This window comes from Erpetoichthys calabaricus, chromosome 18 (genome assembly GCF_900747795.2).
Source record: "Erpetoichthys calabaricus chromosome 18, fErpCal1.3, whole genome shotgun sequence".
In the NCBI taxonomy this organism is placed as follows: domain Eukaryota; kingdom Metazoa; phylum Chordata; class Cladistia; order Polypteriformes; family Polypteridae; genus Erpetoichthys; species Erpetoichthys calabaricus.
The window spans coordinates 4,112,454-4,135,014 of NC_041411.2; the positions used below are offsets into that span (position 1 = coordinate 4,112,454).

Here is a 22,561-nt window from a genome sequence, read left to right on the forward strand (position 1 = left end):
AAGAAACACTATTTTTCGCTGATGGCAATCTACAGGTTTCCAACTTAAACTTTAAAGCCGAAAAATATCTACATACTTCTGTCATATCATCTATGTCCATATATTCGATCTCTTTTCACTGTTCCGTTATTTTACCGAGTAATAATTTTTGTTTGTTAGTGCTAATGCAATATTTACTTTCAGTTTTTCGTGCCTTTCAAATTTTACTACTTTCATAATCTTTAACCTTCTTTTCATGTGTATCCCACCAACGTTTTTGAACCTCTTTACGACGTTCTACTTTGTCTTTTATTTCCATCCCTGCTTGGACCTGCTAGGTTTTCAAATCCACTTAGTCCAGGCTGATTATTACTTCCCTTATTTTCCAAATTTTCACTTAGATTATTATTGTTCTTTTTTGAATTCTTTTCTCTCAAACGCTTTTGGGCCTGTTTTCGACGCGCTGCCTTTTCTTCTTCGCTTAGTCATTGACGTGTCACCTAGAACATAGAGAATTATTTTCCAGAAATTAACTATTACGAATGAAGCGAAAAGATTGTATTATAGCAATACTGTCCAGAAAACCTTCTTCAAAGGATGAAACAAGGACTTTTCATAAACGACTTAAAATGAGGAAAATGTAGAGAGTTGAGAGCACAGGAAGTGTGTCTGACAAAAGCATTCACACGAATGAGAGGTGATTGCAACCTGTGAGTGGTTGAATATGGTTGCGAGGAGTGCGGGACTTCAAAAAATCTCCTAGCAAAAGTCTTGTCTCATGGGACTTGAAATTATCTCTTTGAAAAAGTATCGTCCCAGGATTTCCTTTTATAATAGAGAGATATACATGGAACCTCTAATGTGAATACTTTAAAATTAGAAACTAGCTTCTGCAGCTTCTATGTCACCTGAGGTCTTCCCCTTGCTCGATGCCCAGACAAGGTCACATGAATAAAAACCTTCTTCAAGCAAGGCTGTATTCATGAATTATGTATCTGGAATAAAACTGCCTTTCTTCTCAGCACTGATTCCGAGGGATGTCTATCAGCTACTTCAGTGATTAAACACTTAAGGTAGGCATTTACCAGTTCAACTGAAGACTATTTGATACTAAGGTGAAAATATACTTTTTTTGATACATGGCCTCCATGTAACACTATTGGCATTTTTCTCTGGCTTCTCTGGACACTGCCATAATGTGATTTTCTGGGTTAAATTAAAACAGAAAATGCTGGTTATGACCTCATACTCCAATACAGGCTTAACCCTCACAAATGCATTTGTGTTTCTAATGCATGCAAGCACAGTGAGTGCCACAGATGACATCAAATCAGCACCACCATCTTGGAATCCAGGAAGATATGACATTGGCAGTACAATCAAACAGTGGAAAAGCGAGAAAATTGTAAAAAAAAAAAAAAAAAAACATCCAGAGAGCCTCTGCTATACAAAGCTAACAGAGAGCAAAAAAGCCTATTTCTCTCATAAGAAATGATTGAAAATGTGAGGACTGACTAAGCATCATCTTTATAAATTTATTTGGTGACATCTGGAATCTTTATCTGCTTTATATGTTGCTTTTTCCATTAATAGTATTGCTTTTCTTGTGATAAACTGTGGTTACTTTAGAGTTGTCATCACAGCACCATTTTGTGTTTTTTGTGGGAAATGCTATTTTGAGCTCAATTTCATGGTCACAGCCACATTGTTTATAGCAATTGCCCCCATTGCTGGCCTGGTGTTTTGCTGTTGTCATTGTACGTGACATGTTATAAAAGCTGGCAACACAATTCACAAATTTGTGAATTTCCCCTTGGGATTAATAAAGTATCTATCTATCTATCTATCTATCTATCTATCTATCTATCTATCTATCTATCTATCTATCTATCTATCTATCTATCTATCTATCTATCTATCTATCTATCTATCTATCACAATTCTGCTGATCTTTACCTACTCTGGTTTGGTTAATATAACTTTTTTTACATGAAATTTAAAGGTAACACAATACAATGTATCAGAACATTAATAACTTTCAAAAAACAAACCAATCAACTAATGATGATTAATAAAACATTTTTTCTCATCATTAAGGAAACTCCGGTCTTTGAGTAGTTACAGACTGAGACCTTATTTTAATTGGAGGAGGAGAAAGAAGTAAGAATCATCAGGCTGTCCACTGTCTCAGGGAAAAAAAACAAAAAGTTCCAAACGCCTCCTGTGGCACGTTGTGCATAATGAACTAGGGCAGCCGCACATCAAGTCTCACACACTTAGAGTTGGATGTGTGCAATTGCTCAAATTTTTTTGTTTAACTTCAGTGTTCTGTTCTGTACAGCCCTATTCACATACCTCTCTTTTTTATCATTAATATTTAATCCTTAAATATAGATTTTTAAAATATTGTACTTAGGAAAAATGTGTTCTTAAATGAGTGCAATTGGTGGAGACAGTTCCATATCTTTACGGGATAAGCGGGAAAAAAAATGTATAGCAAGGTATTGTCATAAATAATGACACTTTAGCAAAACAAGCATATAGTGCAAAAAACAAACTGTAAGATCAGGCCCAACTAGTAGTTGACTCCTATATGAGGTTCCTAACTACAGTCGACTCTTGATATACAACAGACCTGACATGTGAACAACTTGATTTACGACCAAAATTTTTGTTTTGATTTACGACCAACATCTTGCGTTACGACCTGAATGCAGTCATGTGTATCCGCTTGCGCGATTGTAAACAAACAGCCGAGAGCGTTTGTAAGCATCAGTCGGAGCCCAGATACATGTGTTTGTGGACGTAATTTCGGTCAGTGCAGTGATTTATATAATTTTTTTCGATAATTGCTAAGGAAGGAAGAGAAGGTAAGAAAGGTAATGAAAGTGATCACAATCGAAACGAAGAAGGAAATTGTGCGGAAATATGAGAGTGGTGTTCGTGTGACCGATCTCGCTAATATGTACAGCATGTCGAAATCCACCATCTCGACAATTTTACAAAGAAAAGATTTCTATAAGGAGGCTCCTTCCAAACAATAACCACCTTCCATTTCATTCTCCTCCTCCTCCTCCCTTCCTGCAGCCCAAAGATGTCAAATTAAATGGTGAGTACAGTATGAAATTGTTGTTTCTGGTAGGCTAGGCACTTTTTATAACTTTTTGGTTGGTACATTAGAAAAATTATTGGTGTTTTGGTAAATTATGCACTTTATACAACCGTTTTTTATTATGAAAAGGTTAAGTGTTGCTGTGGGAGGTTCGGAACGCATTATGGGTATTTCCATTATTTCTTATGGGAAAAATAGTCTTGACTTACAACCAACTTGAGTTACAACCAGCCCTAGCGAACGAATTGAGTTCGTAAGTCAAGGGTCCACTGTATAAATGAACACATTTTTAGGCTAATCAATGTTTGTCTTGAAGGTGACTACAAGAAGACATTGCTTAGTCCCACCTTCTTTAGGCTAAAGAATACATGACACCAATCAAAAGTTTTATCTCATCCAGAAATGCTCATGTCTTTGATAGAAATGAACACCTTTTTGTATAAGGACGCCATTAATTACAAATACCACCAAGACATTGGTAGTGTTGTGAGTGGCTATTACGGCTTGAAATGACTGATTGTTAATTTGTTATTCACATATGACTGCAAAGCCCCATTGTCAGCCATCATTTCCTTAGTGTCCTAATGGTCAACTCCCTTAACTTACCTTTAATTAGTCACGTTTAAATGCTAACTGATTATTAGAGAAACCTTTGCAACTGCATTAGTACTGTTAAATCCTGTTATTATGTTCAGTTTGGTTGCAAGGCATTGGCATTCCTAAAGATATATTCGGAGTTCAGGAAGTGCTGCCAGAACAAGGTCGTTGGATACATGGAGTCCTTCCGGGTGTCCTAAAAAAGGTAGCCAGCCACCAGTATTCAATGGTAAGAGTCAGGAGAAAGAAGGACAAAGCCTGTGTGAAAGACTGATAAGACGGAAAGACTGTGCAAGCATTGTTGCCCTTGATTGTATATTTAAAGGAAAAATAAACGTGTGTATTGTGTGGTGAAACTGTGTCCTGTGTATGCGCCAAGGCATCACAATATTATATATAACCCAACATATGCAATTACACATGAGCTGTATACAACTTAAAAAAATATTTTTACACACAGAAAGCAGTACCTCAAATGCTTTTGCAGAAAACATTTCTTTGGATTTGATTATTGTTATGATTTTGCAAATTTTTCTGTCTGTTCTAAATTTTTTCGGGGGGTGGGTTCAGATAGTGGAGAATCCAAATTAATCATTAGTTTCCTAATAAAAAGCCTGTATGACAACTTTTAGTTCATGTTATTTTTTGCATTTTCTATAACACCATTTTGTGTTAATGTGGGTGCTGCCATTTTATTTGGTGTTGATGCCAACAAGTTGTCCAAATTGCAGATAATTGATATCTGACCCATGTTTTGATCTTCTGAAGTGGTTCCTTTAACCAAGATTTTTGATTATCATATTGGTTAACAAGTGCAAACCTTTCTCTTTTTGACCACTGCTTGCCCTTGGGCTGATGTTTATATTCTGATCCTTTTCCCTACCCTTGAGGCCTGCCGTCATTTAATATCTAAGCAGAACAATTATAAAATGCATTGTATGTTACGGGACAGTGAGAAGTCAAGCAAAATGACACCATTTATAGGCTAACTGAACAGATTACAACATGAAAGCTTCGAAAGCATCATGGCTAACACGGTACAACAACCTACTACTACATGTAAAGGGTTGGTGATATTTAAAAGTGAGGAGATGATATGAGTAATTGGAAGAAACAGAGCTACAGTGCTGATTCTCTGGAAGCAGAATTTAAACAGTAAGCAAACTCAAGTTCTGCTCTGTCGAGTATTTGGACAGGCAAGAATTCACCAACTTTGCCTTTTCCTGGACTTAATAATATTAATGAGGCTTGCATATAATGCCTGTGACTGTGTTTCTTCAGTGTTTCCAAACTGTATGGCTACAGAGATTACAAAGGTTCATGCAGCATAACAAGTAATCCCACAGTCCAAGTGATTCCATTTTCAAGCTTTTAGTAAAATTCAAAGCAAAAGTAAATCACAAACAATTGAGAAAATTTCATCAGACAAACAAACAAAAAAAAAAACCCTCTCTATATGACCTTTCATTATGATACTATGTATCAGTTAGAGGTTTTATGTTATTGTCAGAACTATATCCTCTTACACAAACAAACAAGCTGAATCTATTTTACTGCTGCATCATAACTATGTCAAGTGACATGGGCATGCCATTTACACATTAGCTTGTAAGAGATAAAGCAGAACACTTTTATCTAGTTATTCTAGTTAGCTATGTACTACAAAGCCAAACAATTTATCCTAACGAAGCAAATACTTAAATGAATTTATTAACTTACAAAGAACGGCTCTTACAACACCAAAAGGTATAACAAACAAAACATGTCATCATGGAAAGATTCTCTGCACCTCTGCCTGTTAAGAAAAAATGGCAATGTTACATTTGGAGGAAAAAATAAATAAAAAAACAAGGTTATGCAGTAGTTTAAGATTCCCTTACTAACCAAACTGGACAAGTGATTAAGTGTATAAAGCAGAAATAAGAATTCTGTTTAATCAGCAAACATTGCACTAAACTGTACCACATCATACTCGACCAGGAACTAGAGGATCAGTTTATCAAACAGCTTTATGCTTTTATTATTTATTTATTTTTGCACACTCCTTCGCACACAGTGACTCACAAGGAGACAGCGCACTGAATATGAATAATTCAGCACTCAGCGGTCACGGCTCAGTTCTGTTCACTGTGTCACTGTGAATAGGAGCAAATGCCTTGTCTGTTTTAGTATAGCATCTAAGGGAAGTGTTAAGCTAAAAACCTGGGTTAAATTCACATGCCAACAAGTGCAATGCATTCTAGCAAGGCCCATGGTCTGAACTGCCGCTAAATTTATAATATTAAAAGGATTAAAACCTTTGGAGTTTTGATTGACAATCATAAAAAACAACAGGAGGCCAGCACTCAAGAACGGGTTAAACTCCTTGACAAAATTCAAAGGACAGAGTGAGGCTGCTGTTGCTTCAAAACAAATAGCAAAAGAAAAAGAGCACCACTAAACACAAACAGGTCAGAGTCTTAGACGGTCTAACATCAGTGAGAATGAGTAATGTCAGTAACTTGCAGGCAGGCAACAACTTGTGGCCTTTGCATAATGAAAGAACATGCTTTGAAAAATAAATGGCGCCAGTCTAACATTCTTGTTGCGAATCTTCAAGAAGCCCATCTACTGCCCCATTCTTTTAATAATGGAAAGTTCATGTAAAAACTTTGGAAAACTATCCAGTTATGCCTCCGGGCATCTTAGCCAATAGTGCAATAGTGCAATGTTGAAATGGAATCCCAGTTCAATTTAACCCTTGTACCACAGCTTTTTCCATGTTCCTTTCACATCAGCACACATGCACATTTTCGGAACTGGAAACTTTAAATTGGCAACTGAGCACAAGTGTGGATATCAATTTCACTCTTTAACCAGATTTTTTCAAAGTTCCTTACACATACAAAAAAGTGCAATTTTGCTGAACAGAAACCTTGAAATTGGTGATCGAGTATCACCATGTACCCTAAAAATTAATTGGCATCATACCTGTGGCTATTTTCTGCTTTATGCACCATGTTTCCAGCATAGGTGCAACTGCCTGACTCTGTAATGGAATCAACATTTTCAGGATTTCAGGACTTGCTTCTGTTTTGCAAACAGCAGTCCATCCATTTACTTAATGAATCTATTTCTTCCTATACAACCCTCCAAGCATCGCTGGATGGAACGGCAGTCCATCTCAGGTTCCCTTATGGATTCAACCTAAGAGACACCAATACACCTAAAACACTAATCATTGCAAGGTCAGAGACAATGGAGTATAAGTTTATATAGAACTGATTTTTCAATTCTAATCCCAACAACTCCCAACAAAGTTCCATTCCGTCTCTGCCCAGTATCTCCCACTCCCACAAACGTTCTATCCTGGTTCTAAGTATATTCTTAAAACAGCATTATATTCCAGGGGAAAAAATAAAACAATTCTCCAACAAGTGTCTGCAAATGAGCAACACAATGCCTGTAATAATTCATGACAAAACTTAGTTTAAGAAAAAATAAAATAAAATGAGACTTTATGGCATCACAGATGTACGTTCGCTGACTTTTTCAAATGCAAGAGCTTTAACAGTAAAACAGAGTTGATGATCTATTTTTCAAAAACAAATTTGTTTTTTTCCCCCCGAGATTAACCTGTGCTGTAACTGTCCCTTCCACGACCACATAAATAAAGTCTAACTGCCTGAATCCAATCACAACTATTAAATTTAGTCCCACGTCATAAATGTTTGAGCCGGGTCCTGCAATGTAATATAATGAAGTAAACCCCAAGCAGGGAGAACAGACAAACTGTGCATGTGGACAGACACACACACGCACACACATCCCTATAGACTGGGTTCAAGTCAAAAAAGATGTCAAGCAACAGCATTACTGCATCATTAGTCTGCATAAAATAAATTTACCATTTTAAAAAAATTATGATTTTTACTAAAAAAAATCCTCCAAAGCACTCTTTTAGGGATAGTGACAGTGATACTTGAATGCTTTAGTAACTATCCAGCTTATCTCCAGGATCATTCACTCTCTGACTTGGTGAGGTACAGTAGGTTGCTTATGCTTAGTCTGTTATATCTGAATCTCGCCAATCCAATGAAACTGAAATGCATGCACTTTCAATTTCTTTTCAAACCTTGTCAAAAGTAACCACTCTTGCTTGACCAATAATTCAGATCAAGCAGCTATTTGAGAGTTGTCTGCAATCAAAGAAGAGACACAATACCCCCTAGGGGAGTTATGTACAGGAACAAAAGGATTTCTGACTCTGAAGTCATGTGGACCAGAAACACAATTATCTCCAACAGAACTATAAAATAGACAACACAATTACTTCAAAGATAACCTGGTGTATTGTGCCAAGCAACTGACAGCTGTCAGGCTAGTGATGAGTGAAAATCACAAAATTATTTATCAGCATCAGCAGTGGTAGTATAGCGGTTCATTGGTGAGGTAAAGTCCTACTGCATTTCTGAATCAATGTAGTAGCTGTCTGTAGACCACCCAATCCCAGATGTGACCAATTAATGTATTGAGTAACAAGTATGCTCACAACGTATTGTACCCATCTGCGTCTATTTCAAAATAAATCACTTGTGTTTTGACCTTTTTAAAATTTTATTTCCACAGGATAAAGATTTTTTCAATAGTTAGACTAGTGCCCACAGAATTCAGCATTCCATTCTTTTTTTATGCTAGACATGCAAGTAAGAACTTCATTGTACTCTGTACATGTGACAATACTGGTGCCACTTTTTAGCTCTCTTCTACTTTTTCCTCCACAAATACAACTTTGGTAATATCCAAGCTCAATTCCTCTTACTTCAGATACCTTTTACTAAAGTTGTCTTCAATTTGACTAATAAGCCAAGAGAGGCTGAAATATAAATAACCTTCGGTAAACATCAGCATCCATGTTATTTTGTTTAATATGCTTAAGAAGTACTGTATATGATGCCTTACCTGGCCACAACTTCATTATCCACTTTTACTATGCAGTATGGATCACTTGCACCAGACCTGTTAAAAAAACAAAAAAACAATTAGTTTCTAAATAAAAATTACTAATAAATACTTAATAATACCTAACATCATATATTATAGGTCTCACGATCTTACAGGGCATAAAGCTTCACAATATTTTTTTACTATTTGTGTTACCTGGCTGCAACCAAGTAATGTTTAAGTCAGTGGGCCTCAGTTATTATGCCATTGACTAACTGGATGTGTCAGAAGTTCTATGCAACTAAATACTTTTCTGTATACAATTTTTCTATTTTTTTTTTAACCAGGGACTAACACTCTCAGTTCACTTGAGCTGCTTACTGTTGAGAATACTACAAACAGTCCTTGATATTGTTGCCGTCAAAGAGTCTGCAGCATAACTCTGTATTAAAGTGCAATTCAATAATATTGAAAAAATGATTTGAAGTTGATTTATTCAAAGCTAAAACTGCTGAAAATGTTGACTTTCCGTTAGCTTCAAATCCTAAAATTAGTACAGCTTCTACTAACAAAAAAAAAATAGAAGTTACTAGTTACTTCAACTGCATCTCCCACAGCTACAGAAAAAAACGTGCTTCATTTTACTTAATCAAGGCTTGTCTGCATAGGTTAATTTGCTGTGGTTTTTTTTTTCTTCATTTTTCTACTTCCCTTTTTGTTTTTTAACTTCAAAAAGCACCTAACACTTATTGTCGATTGGTATTGTGAATTTAATGAGAATATGCTTTTTCAAAAACGAGAGGCTATGCACTGATTAAAAAAAAAAAAGTACTGTAATCAGTTTATCTCCGATTTACTGTCACATGTGACACACCCCTGGTCCACCAAAGCAATCAACATTGTTGCACAAACTTTTTCCTCATTTCTAACTGTGCTTGTTCTAAGATGGGGAGCCCCCTCTCCGAATCACACGTGGTCCTGTGAAAGGCACTATATCGACGCCAACCCGACACAGACTGACAGCGGAGGCACGTAAAAAGTGCAAACACAAACTTTATTTTCTTCAGCCGTAGGACACATCTTCCCCGTGCCCCACTGGCCCTACACAGTTCCCAAAAACACCCAAACAAAAGAACACACCACATTCTTCTTCCTTCACTCCTCTCAGGCAGCTTTGTCGTCCTCCTCCCGACTCTGGCGCCCTGAGTAGTGGCCGCAGGCTCTCTTTATAGTTCACCCGGAAGTGCTCCAGGTGGCAATTAACCTAGATTAGGCTGCCCTTCCAGGTGCGGCTGCGTTGCCACCCACTCGGGCTCAGGAAGCCTTGAAGCTTCCCCTGGGGGTGGCCACGGAGCCCAACAGGGATAAGCTCCGGTGTGCCAAGGTATTGGCCCCGATGCAGCCCAAGGGGGCTGCTACCAAATGTTCCAGGGGATGTAGTGTGCATCCCATGACTGCTCCCCCAGATCCAGTATCAAAGGGGCGTCCCGGCCAGGCATGGGTTCTGGCCATCCGCCACAGTTCATAATGGGAAATACCCCCCATCAACTCACCAAGTGCTATCCGCAGGTCGTCAAGAAACTAAAAAGGGTTTTAAAATTTGGTCCCAAGTTCACAAAGGTTGACAAACTCTGCTCTAACGTGGATATCATAAAGTAGCTTTTATTCCTGAGCTTTCAGCCCCTACCAGGAGCCTTCATCAGAGGATAACGCTTAGACTTACAAGAATCAAAGGCAATATATAGCAAAAATTACATAGTGGGGGGGGGGCTAAGTGAGTGTGATCAGGAGGGGGGGGTTATTTGTTATAAAGATTTTATTTATTATGAACATGTTCTTCTTAAGTTTGCATATGCTGGATTTATGTCCAAGTGTCTGTTGATGGCATTCTCATTTGATAGCCAAGATTCGGCCAGCTCTCTGACACTTTTGGTACTGGCCTTAAATCTTACTTGTACATTGTCCCAGTTAAATGTATGTCCCGTTGATTTAGTATACGTATAGATCAGTGATCGTGATTCCTTTCTTCTGACGGCGTTACGATGTTACAATGTGTACGTGTTGCGATTATTTTTGATGTTTGTCCTATGTATACCGCTGGGCAAGAACTGCATGGAATGCAATAAACTGCATTTCGTGTTTCTGCTGTCAATTTCTTGTTTTTAGCATTAAAGGAGACCGTGCACAGATTGTTCGTGGGTTTGTGTGCTTTTCTGATGCCAACCAATAACTATAACCAATGCTATTCTTTACAACCAATAACCTCCTCCTCCTGATCACACTGACTTAGCCCCCCCCCCCCACTACTACGTAATTTTTGCTATATATTACCTTTGATTCATTTAAGTCTAAGCATTATCCTCTGATGAAGGCCCCTGGTAGGGGCTGAAAGCTCAGGAATAAAAACTACTTTATGATACGTGATTCATTTTCTCCCTTTGTGGATCCCCAGCTGCAATTATGCAAACCGTATCACAGACCTTCTCTTCCATATCTACATATATATATATATATATCTACATATCTATATATATATATATATACAGTATATATACAGTATATATATATATATATATATATTTGCATTATTTGACAGTAAACTATGCAATATATATATATAGATAGATAGATAGATAGATAGATAGATAGATAGATAGATAGATAGACACACACAAATGGAGAGAGAGAACGATTGCATGCCATCACCAATCAACACTATTAGCTTCTGAAAATAAGAAAAATAAAATGTAGAGGAACTAAGATTTGAGTTACACTTTTAACTGTTTTTGTATTTATGAACAAATGCAAAAAAGCAAAAAACTCAGAACGGTTAAATATATCAAAAAAAAAATGTGTCAAGTAGAAACACCATGGGCATTAGGGTCTGGTTTAGGCACCAAATGTGCCTATGCCAGCTGTACCAGCCACCTGCCATCCTGCTCTCTGACACTAATAAACATGTCTGCATTTCTCAGTTTTCTGTTAAGGTCTCTTCCGCTGAGAAGGCTTTACTTTTGTTTTTCAAATTTGTGACATTAATTTCAGAAAGTCCAGATTAAGTGAAACCCTATTAAAATGGCCATTGGTAAGTTAGCTATGTAACTTGTCATTCTTATAATATAATAACATCATATCTCAGCAAAACAATATGGTGCAATTATTATTTTTGAATTTTATTTTTTTTTATTGATTTTATTTAGAAGCAGATAACATTCCATACAATCAAGTCAAACTTAACAAAGCAAAATTTAACCCCCACCCAAGAGAAAAGAGGAGAGCCAACAACCAATGCTACTCTATTGCTTTTGAATTTTAACAAAAATGTAACTAAGTGCTTTTCTGTATGCAATATTTGATATTTGGTTTTTCAAACGCTAATATAATTGGAAGGCAGTATGGTGTGCTAGCTAAGACTTTGGGCCTATGACTTTGAACCCTGAGGTTGTGGGATCAATTCCTGTGACTAACACTGTCACCATTAACAAGTCATTTCATGTGCCTGTGCTCCAATTGGAAAATACAAAAGGAATGCAACCAAATGTATCTTAAATTGTGTAAGTGAACTTGGATAAAACTGTCAACCAAATAATAAGTAATAATAATACAATTAGGTTACTGGAGCTGCTTAGTCCTGAACATGCAATATAAAATTGTCCTTGATAAAACATTCCTGTTGCAGATCAATTCCTGTACTTCTCTCTCCTTTCCCTTTTGCTTCTAGCGAGGCAACACCTACACTCACAGCCATAGCATGTGGCACCTGCACTCGAGGTTTATCACACGTTTACTAACAAATGAAATTTACATCTTCCTTGAGCTTTGCAGGACTTTCACTTTTTTACTCACTAACAAAAACATGATTTCCCTCAATACACCAAAATCTCAAAAATCCATCCATCCATCCATCCATTTTCCAACCTGCTGAATCTGAACACAGGGTCACGAGGGTATGCTGGAGCCAATCCCAGCCAACACAGGGCGCAAGGCAGGAACCAATCCCGGGCAGGGTGCCAACCCACCGCAGAATCTCAAAAATGCTTCATGGATTTAACTGAAATTTGGTGACATTATAGAAAAAAGAAAATTAACTGACATGTGTGTTTATTTTTCAATACATTTGTTATTTGTGTATATTTATTAATATTATGCCAATTTAGATTCTCGGAGTTGCACTGATAGGATGCCTTTTGCAAATGAAGGACACAGCAAGAAGTGATTGACAAGTCTTGTGAATAGCACCACTAACCAAAAGGGTGGAAAAGACAACTGAAGACGGGGCTGCGCATGGCTATCTTTTATAAAATTGTCTCCATGACACCAGGTCACATGGGCATCGCATGGTCAGCAACCAGTCACAGCAACCAGACAAAATGGTGGCACCCATGAAACTCAGAACATGTTGTTGCCACAAATAAATAGACACATAATTATGATATAATAAAAAGAAAAAATTATATAAAGTGTCTAAAATAAACCTAAAGGAATTAGACCATTATCTAACACATTCCTGTCAGGGAAGGCTTGTGTAGACACAGACAGAACATACAAATTCTAATCCAAGCTCTTGCAGCCATGCCTACATATTGCTAACAACTGTGCTCTCAGGTAAATTAATGCAACAATTCTATCATCCATCTAATGTGCCATTCCATCAAATTTAGTACTTGAGTAGGAAGAACAAATACAACTGTGCCATCAAGGAGCTGGGTAATTTGGAGTTGAAGTGATGTACCTACAGTAGGTTCTATGAGCCGAGGGGAGTATAATGCAGGCTGTGAAATTTAGAAAGAGACTCCCATTGCTTGGAGTCATCACAGTTCACCCTCTGTTCTATGTTCTAGAGAGAATCTCATTAAATAAATGAATTTTGGAAAAAAATCACACATATACATAAGGAGAACATACAAAGTCTATTGTGAAGTAAAATCATTTGGGGGTCCAAATGATGTGAGGTAAATGCTGTTACTACTCAAAAGGACAACATTAACTTAGCTAGAATTCAGCTATTACTAAGCCTTAAATATGAAATTTATTATGGCCCCACATTTGATAAATGCTTGCAGATCTCAGCGTTATACCTAGATATTTAAAATACTCATTTAATGAGTATAATGTATGACAATGATCTTCTTATGCCGCTAAATGTTTATGCTGTATTCTTTTTGGGCTTTTAAAAACAGTGAGACTATGCCCTCTGTGAAAGGCAACATATGAAATAATGATTGATGATAATTTATAGACCACAAATCTGTTCTCTCTCTGTTTCTCCTTCTTGATTGAACGTCTCCCCTGTGACATTCACTCAGCACAATGAATTGCTCTCAACAGGAGAAATGCAGAGAAAAAACACAGTGCCTGTTATAAGCTGCCAGATGGACCAACTCCATCAGGGTTACCATTCTTCAAACACGACTTCACCCCCTACGCCCCCCCCCCCACCCCCCTACTATCCACCAGACATAAATTACTCTTGTGAGGTCGATGACAGCGAATTTTGAATTTAGGAGGAGAGATGCAAATAAAAAAATGAGCACAACACAAGAGGTGACACTTCAAAATGGATAAAAATCAAGTATCTGCATTTGGTAAGTGAGGACAATCTGACAAAAAATAAGACAGCTGGAAAAAGACAAAACACAATGCTACAATACAGACAGGAAGAAAGTGTGATATGAAGGACACTATACAGCAGCCAGCAAAAACAAAAAGGCACAGTTCAAAATAAGGAGAGTCAGTCCGATTTGTGTCAAATAATAAGAACCAATTATACTAGTACTGTAGGTTCATTCATTAACAGGAACCTACTACAATAAAGCATTCAATAACTCTTTTTGTATGTAAATTATGAAGCACAAAACTCCAAAACGTGTCCTCTCTAGTGCTTCTAGTCCCTCAAATTAACAGTCTACTCAATTAAAGGTGAAAAGCAGATGTTCAGAATATGTATCCTTCCCTTCATCTAAAACAGCTACCTTAACAACAACAAGTGGGCTATACTTTCTAGAAGAATCAATAAACCCACCAGCTAGTGCTACAAGTTGACCTCATATAACTAGGTTCTGTGAATTAGGGGAAGTTTTCTCAGGGTACTCTGGTTTTCCTGTCTCATTTCCAAATAAGTTAACTGGTGGTTCCAGAGTAACAAATGTTAGTTTCTGTATGTGTGACTGGCCCTGCAATGCACTGACACCAAGACCTTGGTTGCCGGGATTGGGTCAGGACCCTCAGGACCCTAATTTAGATTAAAAAGATATGAGAATGTCTAATATAACATCATGACTCGGTGTGCTGAGCACTCCCTTGTGGCCAGAGTGCTAAGCAGCCTGGCAACAATTTTGCGTGACGCTCACAGAAACACAATGACAGAATCAATAAGTAGGGTAGCCAAGTGATAGACAGCAAGGATTAAGTATAGTGAAACCACAGACATATAGAAGGAAAAGGAGTCCAAACAAAACACAGAGCTAGAGAAGGAAAAAAGACCACAAAAAAAGGCACACAGCCAAGCCATCAGATAGCCGGAGTGGCCTGCACTGCATTATGAACCTTTGCAGTGATATCAAGTTTTGAAAGGCATGCTAAAAAATCATGCCACCCTTCGCAAAATAAGGCTGCTTCAGTTATCTAACAGCAGCTAAAGATAAGACAGACAGCAAATGCTTGACATGCTAACAACGAATACCCCTTACCCAGCATTACTACAAAAAACATTTCATTTTTCTCTGATTGGCATCACGTCAACCACCCTCCTCAAGAAAGAACTGAGAAAGAAACACACAACAGAGCTTTGTTATGACATTAACACTTCAATGCTTACTGAAAGTGGCATCAGCCTAGAAAGGAACTGGGGTGTGTACGGATACATACACAAATTCTTTAATCTAAACCACTAAATGGTTTGCGTGGAGTGTGTAGGTGTGTGCTTTTTTAAACCAAACTATTACTTCTAATAAAATGGAAGAGAAATTCAGATGAAGGCAAAGCTCTTACTACATCTTCAAGTTCCCTTGGATACGCAACTGTCCACTATCCAGTCCTGCCCTGGTTTTAGTCAACTAAAGCCTCCCTTCTTTGTTTTGTGTGTGAGTATAAACCAAAAAGTAAAGCTCAATACTTGCTGCTTCCACACTGTTCAGTGTTTTCTGACTGGCAAGGACAATAACATGCACAGAAGGGCATTGAATCAGTATGCAGACTAGTAAGCTGACTTGAGATCCTGGCAAAGGCCCTGTGCCACATTAAGGAGCTTGATATGAGCTCCACCTTTTTCACGCATTAGGCATGCTTCTACCACAAATTCTAATTTTTAGCTGTTATTAGTTATTTTGTTTTCCTCCCTTTCATTATAGTGTAATGATTGGCACTCTCATTAACACACTTCCACAGAATCTGTCTACACAAATAACTTGGTTGTGCCACAGAGGGGGAATACACCTTATGTGTCATAAATAGATGTAGGGTTAAATGGGTCATAATCTACAAGAAATCAATGAATGCCTATCATACTAGAAACAGTCAATCCTTAAATGATGGGGGGGACCTCAAGTGGGAGCTACAACAAAGTGCAGCATTTGATAAAGAGAAGATTGCCTGCATTTTTATTTGGTTTCTTAAATGGAATAAATAAATAAATAAATAAATAAATACATACATACATACATACATACATGCTTACATACATACATAAGCAACTACCCAAAATGTAAACATATCTAGGTAAGTAATGAGATTGTAACTCCCAACCTGGAAAACCAAACTGGGCATCCAATATGTTCAATATCTCTCTGTTCATTAACACTTTCCACAGGGTTGCCATAAAGACAAAAGGAGACTTCCAAAGCCACCTACATTCTTTTTCCTTTTTGAAATTCAAAATCATGTGTAGCTCTGCAGAGGAGTATTCAGTTATGTATGGAGCTTCTTGCACCCACCTTGTGTTGTTTAAGATACTAGGTTACATGTTGTCTGCATAGCATGCTTAAAGAATTCCTATCAACATTGGAACATAAAGTCCTGAACCAATACAAAACACGCCATTTCTTAAATTGATGCATAAGTAATAACAACATAACTTGTCAGACTATCTATGCCATTCCAGCATCCATCCAAATATACTCATCTATCTCTTCTATATCTGACCACCTACTTCTTCAACAAATTTTTTAAATATTGTACGTGATTATCTATACACACTAATCCTACAATCTTTATTTAATAACATTCTGATCTGTAAAGCCATGAAGCCCATCTTCAACTGAAAGCAAACTGCACTCACACAGGAATAACTGAGAAACAGCAATCAACCTGAAAATCCAATAGGGGACAGCTAAATACAGGCAGGTCCTGTGGGCTCTATTCATCGGACATGCCTGCTTGTTCACCAGTACTGTAGGTCTGCCTGATCTACAGCTGAGCTACTTAGCATGCTGCGAAACAAATTTAATTTTATATTGCAGCTCTCAAAAAGTAGACCATTCTACAGCATTGAATGTGCATAATTCCAATAGTTACTGCCATCTTGAATGATTAGTTACCAATAACATTAACTATTTCAAAATTAAAATACTAAGTAAAGGACTGGGATTAGTCCCACAACATTAGTAAGGCAAGTCTGAGTGCCTAGTTAGACCAAACCCTCACCTGCCACACCATCTCTTTTCCTAAAACATTCTTCCCATTAATGTCTATCTTGCCATCTTTCCCCCAAGGTCTATGTCTCTGCCCTGATGTTTTTTTCCTATTCCGCACGGGTCTATATTTTTTCTCCTTCAGCTGCTCTCTTCTGTTCCACGTTTCTACTAAACTTTTTTCACCCAGTTCACTTCATAGAGTGGGTTGTGCCCAAATCCCTGTATCTTTCTCTCTCGCCTTTTACACTAGCGGTTTGTGTGTTTATTATGGGACTCTTCAATGCTTCTGCAGAATCTTTTGTGCTGTTCACTGTTCCTTTGCACATCTCTCCGAATGCTCTAATCCTCCAAATTATCAAAGATGCTTTCAACTATTTTGTATGACATTTGAACTTTCTTGCCTTAAACTGCACTTTAAAGTGCCTTCCAAAAATGTACTCAGTGAAAACAGGTACATCAAAAACGATGGACTGGTGTTTAAGATTATACCATCAAAGCTTTATGACTTCTCAAATAATAAGGAAAAGTAATGACATTTACTTGCATGAAAATTTATTTACAGCACAAATTGACTGCATTTCAATATTTGATAGGAATTCTGTGTCTCCTCTCCTCCCCATGTGTACGCCCATACGGTCTCTCTCTCTCCTCCCTACTTGAGCCTATCCCCCAAGGTCCTCTACCTGTCTAGCTCGCCGCTATCTGCTCTAACCCCACACTATTTCTTCTATCTTTGCCGTTTAGGACTCTGGGCGTATCTGACTTTTCTCTCACCCGGTGCTGTAGGGTTAAGCATTCTCTGTGATCGGTATGGGCCGTCCCATCATGGGTATTCACAAATGCGCTGCGCCGTAGAGGGCTGAACACATCATGAGCGAGATACACTTACACGTCTTTTGCGGGCAGGTTCCTTCCTTCCACGATCCTGAAATAAAGTGAGGTGTTTCTGGCCATGGTTCAGTTTTTCGTCGCGTTACAGGCACTTTTTTTTCTGAAGTAAGCCTAAGTCTTCATATTAGATTTTCGGCGGATTGGATGCCCGAGTCCATTTGTTTGTCTCCTTCCCAATCGGCACACTGAGGCATCTTCTCATTTTTTATGCGATCACCAGTTATTGTTTTCTTTTTTTATCTCGAAGACCGTTAAAAACAAAAAAAAAAAGAATATATGAAGCATCTTACTCCACGCATCACTGTGTCATCCCACACACTCTGCAGATCTCCACTTTCATCCCAGTTTCAAAGCACAACAAAAGTCAGAAGTAGAAAGCAACAGAAGCACTGAGGGAGAGCAGCAGCGGCGGCGCCGCCGGTATAAAAAGCAAGTCCGCAACGGCGCTGTGTCCACAAGTGACCTGACAGGCAAACGACGACGTATGTCGCCCCCTGGCGGCCAGAGGCTGCCCCCAATCCAACACTCGCACTTCTAACGTTGTAACTCGTGGAAGGTGAAATTCCACAACGATTTTAGGGCGCGTTCCGAATACGATATTGCGCAAGACACAGCAGCTGCTGTTTTATGGACGCCGTAGCAACGTTCTCAAAACGATTCCTGACGCGAGTACCAGTGGCCGTGACAAGGAGAGGCGAGTCCGAGTTTATTTGCATCGAATGCTTCTAACACACTAGTATACATTGCAGCCTGCTGTCGGTCGTTGTCTTACCCCGAAACATAAAGCGTCAAAACAATTTTCGAAGCAGCACGCACGACTGAGTAGCGGGTCCCTTGGCGTTTCAATTCAAATCTTCCGGATGCGAGTCAGTCAAGTCTACTGTACTTGTATGTAAGCAGGTTGCCTGCTACAAAACCGAACAACAATAAAAAAGGAGCAACATGAAAATGCTGATCACACAACACCCCCAATGATCTTAAAGCTCCGCTTTCGGTTGCACTATTAAGTGACTTGCAAACACGATACAGTATTCCCAAATTCCCCTTCATCAATTTCAGGATCGCGGGGATCCCGAACCATAGCTAAACAGTACTGGGTGGAAGGCTTGAAAAAAATCCTGCCCACCAAATGTCAGGCACTTTCTACCCCGGGCCAAGTGACCTAGCCATGGGAGGACACTCCATGCGCACGCGGAGCACCTAGCTTTCCGCGTCGGTTATGTCAGCTGTGTCCTTTTTAAATAAATCATATCATATCAAAACACCTCTATTATGTCACCCTTTTAATCAAAATCAGTAATACCCTAGTGTCTATCCTTCCTCATCACTCATTCATACATTTTTCAAATTACTGTAGTCTAGTTGCAGATTTTTTCCTGCAGTGGTAATACTTTAATGTATAATGATAACCAAAACTGCACATACCATTCAATTAGTTGTCCTGCTAAGTGTACAGAACTTATCTTGATCTGCTATCCTTGAAGCTTGCATAATGCAAAGAACAGCCTCATATTAAGGCTATCAATGCCTCCTTCCTAAAATGTCCCTTTGAGCCCCAAGTCTATCACTGCACATGTATGACTAATGGGTACAGGGATAATCGTTACATTTATTTACATTAGAAATCAAGAACATTAGAAATTTGACAAATGATAGGAGACTCGGTCCATCAAGCTCATTTGTTTAGCTAAAAGCTAAGCTGTCTCAGTATCTCATCCGGAGATTTCTTAAAGGTTGTCAGGATTTCTGCTGCAAATGTATGTGTCTGTAGTTTGTTCCGCATTCCCACAACTCTTAAGAGTAAAGAAGGATTATCTGAGTCTGTCAGAGTATGACATGTTCCTCCATGCACAGCTTCAAGTGCTGTACTGTCTTTCTTGTAGCGTGGTGACCAGGACTAAACACAATACTCCAGACACGGTCTCAGTAATGCATTATACTGTGTAGTTCAAGCATCTTTTACACACACAATCTTTGCTTAAAAAGGTGCTTCCTGGCTTGATTCCTAAACATTCTTCCCTTCATTTCCCAATGCACTTTCCCTTAATTTACATTAGATATCAAACTTGTTTGCCAAATTTTTACCTAAATCTAAATTTTATCCATTCTTATAAAACACGGCTGGCAATATGGCCCAGTGGGTAGCACTGGCACCTCAAGGATTAAGGTTCTTGATCATATTCTGCACCTGATCATTGCCCATGCTCCTCCCCTTGTCTAATTGCATTTTCCTCCCACATCCCCATTTATTCATGTTTGGTAGACTGTCAATTGTTAATAGGCCAGGGCTGATAAAGTGTGCTGTCCAGTGCTGTTCCCCACCTTGTTTCTGTAGTGCTGCTAGGACAGCTTTTAGTTCCCCACAACCCTAAATCAGACTAGCCAGGTTTCAGAATGTTGTTATATAAGACATGAACAGTGTGGGAGAAATCCAGTCATCCATTCCATTATTGAGTTGACTTTATCAAAATTTAAAGGGTGCAAGAAGCCAAACTTTATCTCAACACTTATAGACACAAGGATGGAACATACACATCATACTCCAATCAGAATTACCCAGAGTTGAAAATTAACCTAATACAGCATACAGGAGTTTGAATTAAGCAACCTGAATTTATTCAAAATGGATTAAAAAAAAACTCTCTAGTATAGCATGCTATTTATTTTCTGTACAATGCCACCTTTTACTACTTTGCTATAGAACCATTACATTCAGCTGTTATTTTTTCCAGTTATTAAAATGACAAAGCATGGTGAGACATGAAAGGTGTCATATGAGAAGAAAGAAAGAGACATAAAAAGGAGTTATTCAGCTGACTGTAAGCAATTACTCACCCAAAGAAAATTCAAATGAATGTAATCACACACATTATTACTAACTAACTTAGTTAGTAGAATTAGGCCAAAAAGAGAAAAATAATTACATTCCAGTATCCAATTAGGAAAGGCATTACCGCATTGCTATGGACTGCATTAAATAAAAATGACAAGATAAAAGTACATGAAAAATAATAAAAATGTCTAAATAAGCATCACTATTGAAATTCATAATAAATTACAGACTTGGCAAACTGTCAAGACACTGTCAGACACCCAGGACGCTAGCACAAGTCGCCTTTTTCCTTATCATTATTATTACTATTATTATTATTACCACAGCTTATTTTAACTTCACCTGTTTCTTGTCTGGTACAAATCTTATAATTGATATTTAACCCACTTCCTATTGTCCAAATGACTTGAAATTTTGCACACTTCCTCACTTTTGATGACAATACATGAATCAATAATCAGTTTCACTAATTGATCAATTAATCCATTTAATTAAGAGAAAAGCCAAGCAAAATGACACCTTGTATTGGCTAACTAAAAAGATTACAATATGCAAGCTTTCGAGGCAACTCAGGCCCCTTCTTCACTTACCTGAAGAAGGGGCCTGAGTTGCCTCAAAAGCTTGCATATTGTAATCTTTTTTGTTTGCCAAAAAAAGGTGTCATTTTGCTTGGCTTTTCTCTACATTCATAATGGCTAACATGGTACAACACCCTAGTACTGTACTCCATTTAATTAAGAAATGCAATTTTCATATGAAGATTAGTTCAAGATTTCACCAATAGATGGCGCTAGTAACTGCATCTTGTATGAAGATGTGTGCATATAAACGTCAAAGGAAGTGTTAAAATATTGATTACAAAATTATACTAAAACAAACCCAAGACTAAAAAGTTGAAAATAATATATATGCATAAAAATAGTTTTTAAAAAACACGCTTATATTATGTTAAAAAGTGTACTAAAAACTAAAAAATAAGTCTCTCATACATCACTCGTAATATAAAAGCGTGGGCGCTTTTCATCAATCAACATTCAAAAAACACTTCTTAAAATCTTAGCAAAGGCACCCACCTTTTATTTTACGAGTGATGTATGACAGACTTATTTTTTACTTTTTAGTACACTTTTTAACTTAATATAAGCGTGGTTTTTAAAAAGAATTATTATATATATTATTTTTTATTACAAAAGCTGCCTTTAATACTCCGATTGATTAAGCCACACATTCATCTTGATGACTAGCCCATGGGGGGTGTACCCAGGCACCCCAAATTTGGTGTCTCGTTAAAGTAGTTGGCATGTGTATTTAATCATCAGCCAAACAGACAGCTGTGCATATCAAAATTAACATAAATAAGAAACAAGATTTAATATTTATGTTCATAAGACCTTATTTTCTTACAGACAAGAGTAGCAGACAGTTTAGGTTAATATTGCACATTTCAGCTCTCTGGTCTTGTCAATTGTGAACACATTTAGAAATGTTTGGTTTACAATAACACAATTGTATGCAATAAAACAGAAAAAGATATATATATATATATATATATATATACATATACATATACAGAGAGAGAGAGAGTGAGAGAGAATA

At 37.7% G+C, this 22,561-nt stretch overlaps 1 protein-coding gene across 2 annotated transcripts in view; it reads right to left on the reverse strand.

Annotated features, from left to right (window-relative positions):
* LOC114669258 (rasGAP-activating-like protein 1) overlaps positions 1–18,716 on the reverse strand; it is a 152,711-nt gene extending 133,995 nt beyond the window's left edge. The window contains exons 1-2 of one of the 2 annotated variants that reach the window (XM_051921138.1): positions 18,131–18,716; positions 8,630–8,686 (exon numbers count right to left, since the gene is read on the reverse strand). In XM_051921138.1, the coding sequence (XP_051777098.1) occupies positions 8,630–8,686; positions 18,131–18,195 (122 nt within the window). In that variant the 5' untranslated portion in view covers positions 18,196–18,716. The remainder of the gene's footprint in view (positions 1–8,629; positions 8,687–18,130) is intronic. The other variant, XM_051921137.1, reaches the window with a different exon arrangement.
* Between the last annotated feature and the right edge of the window lie 3,845 nt (positions 18,717–22,561).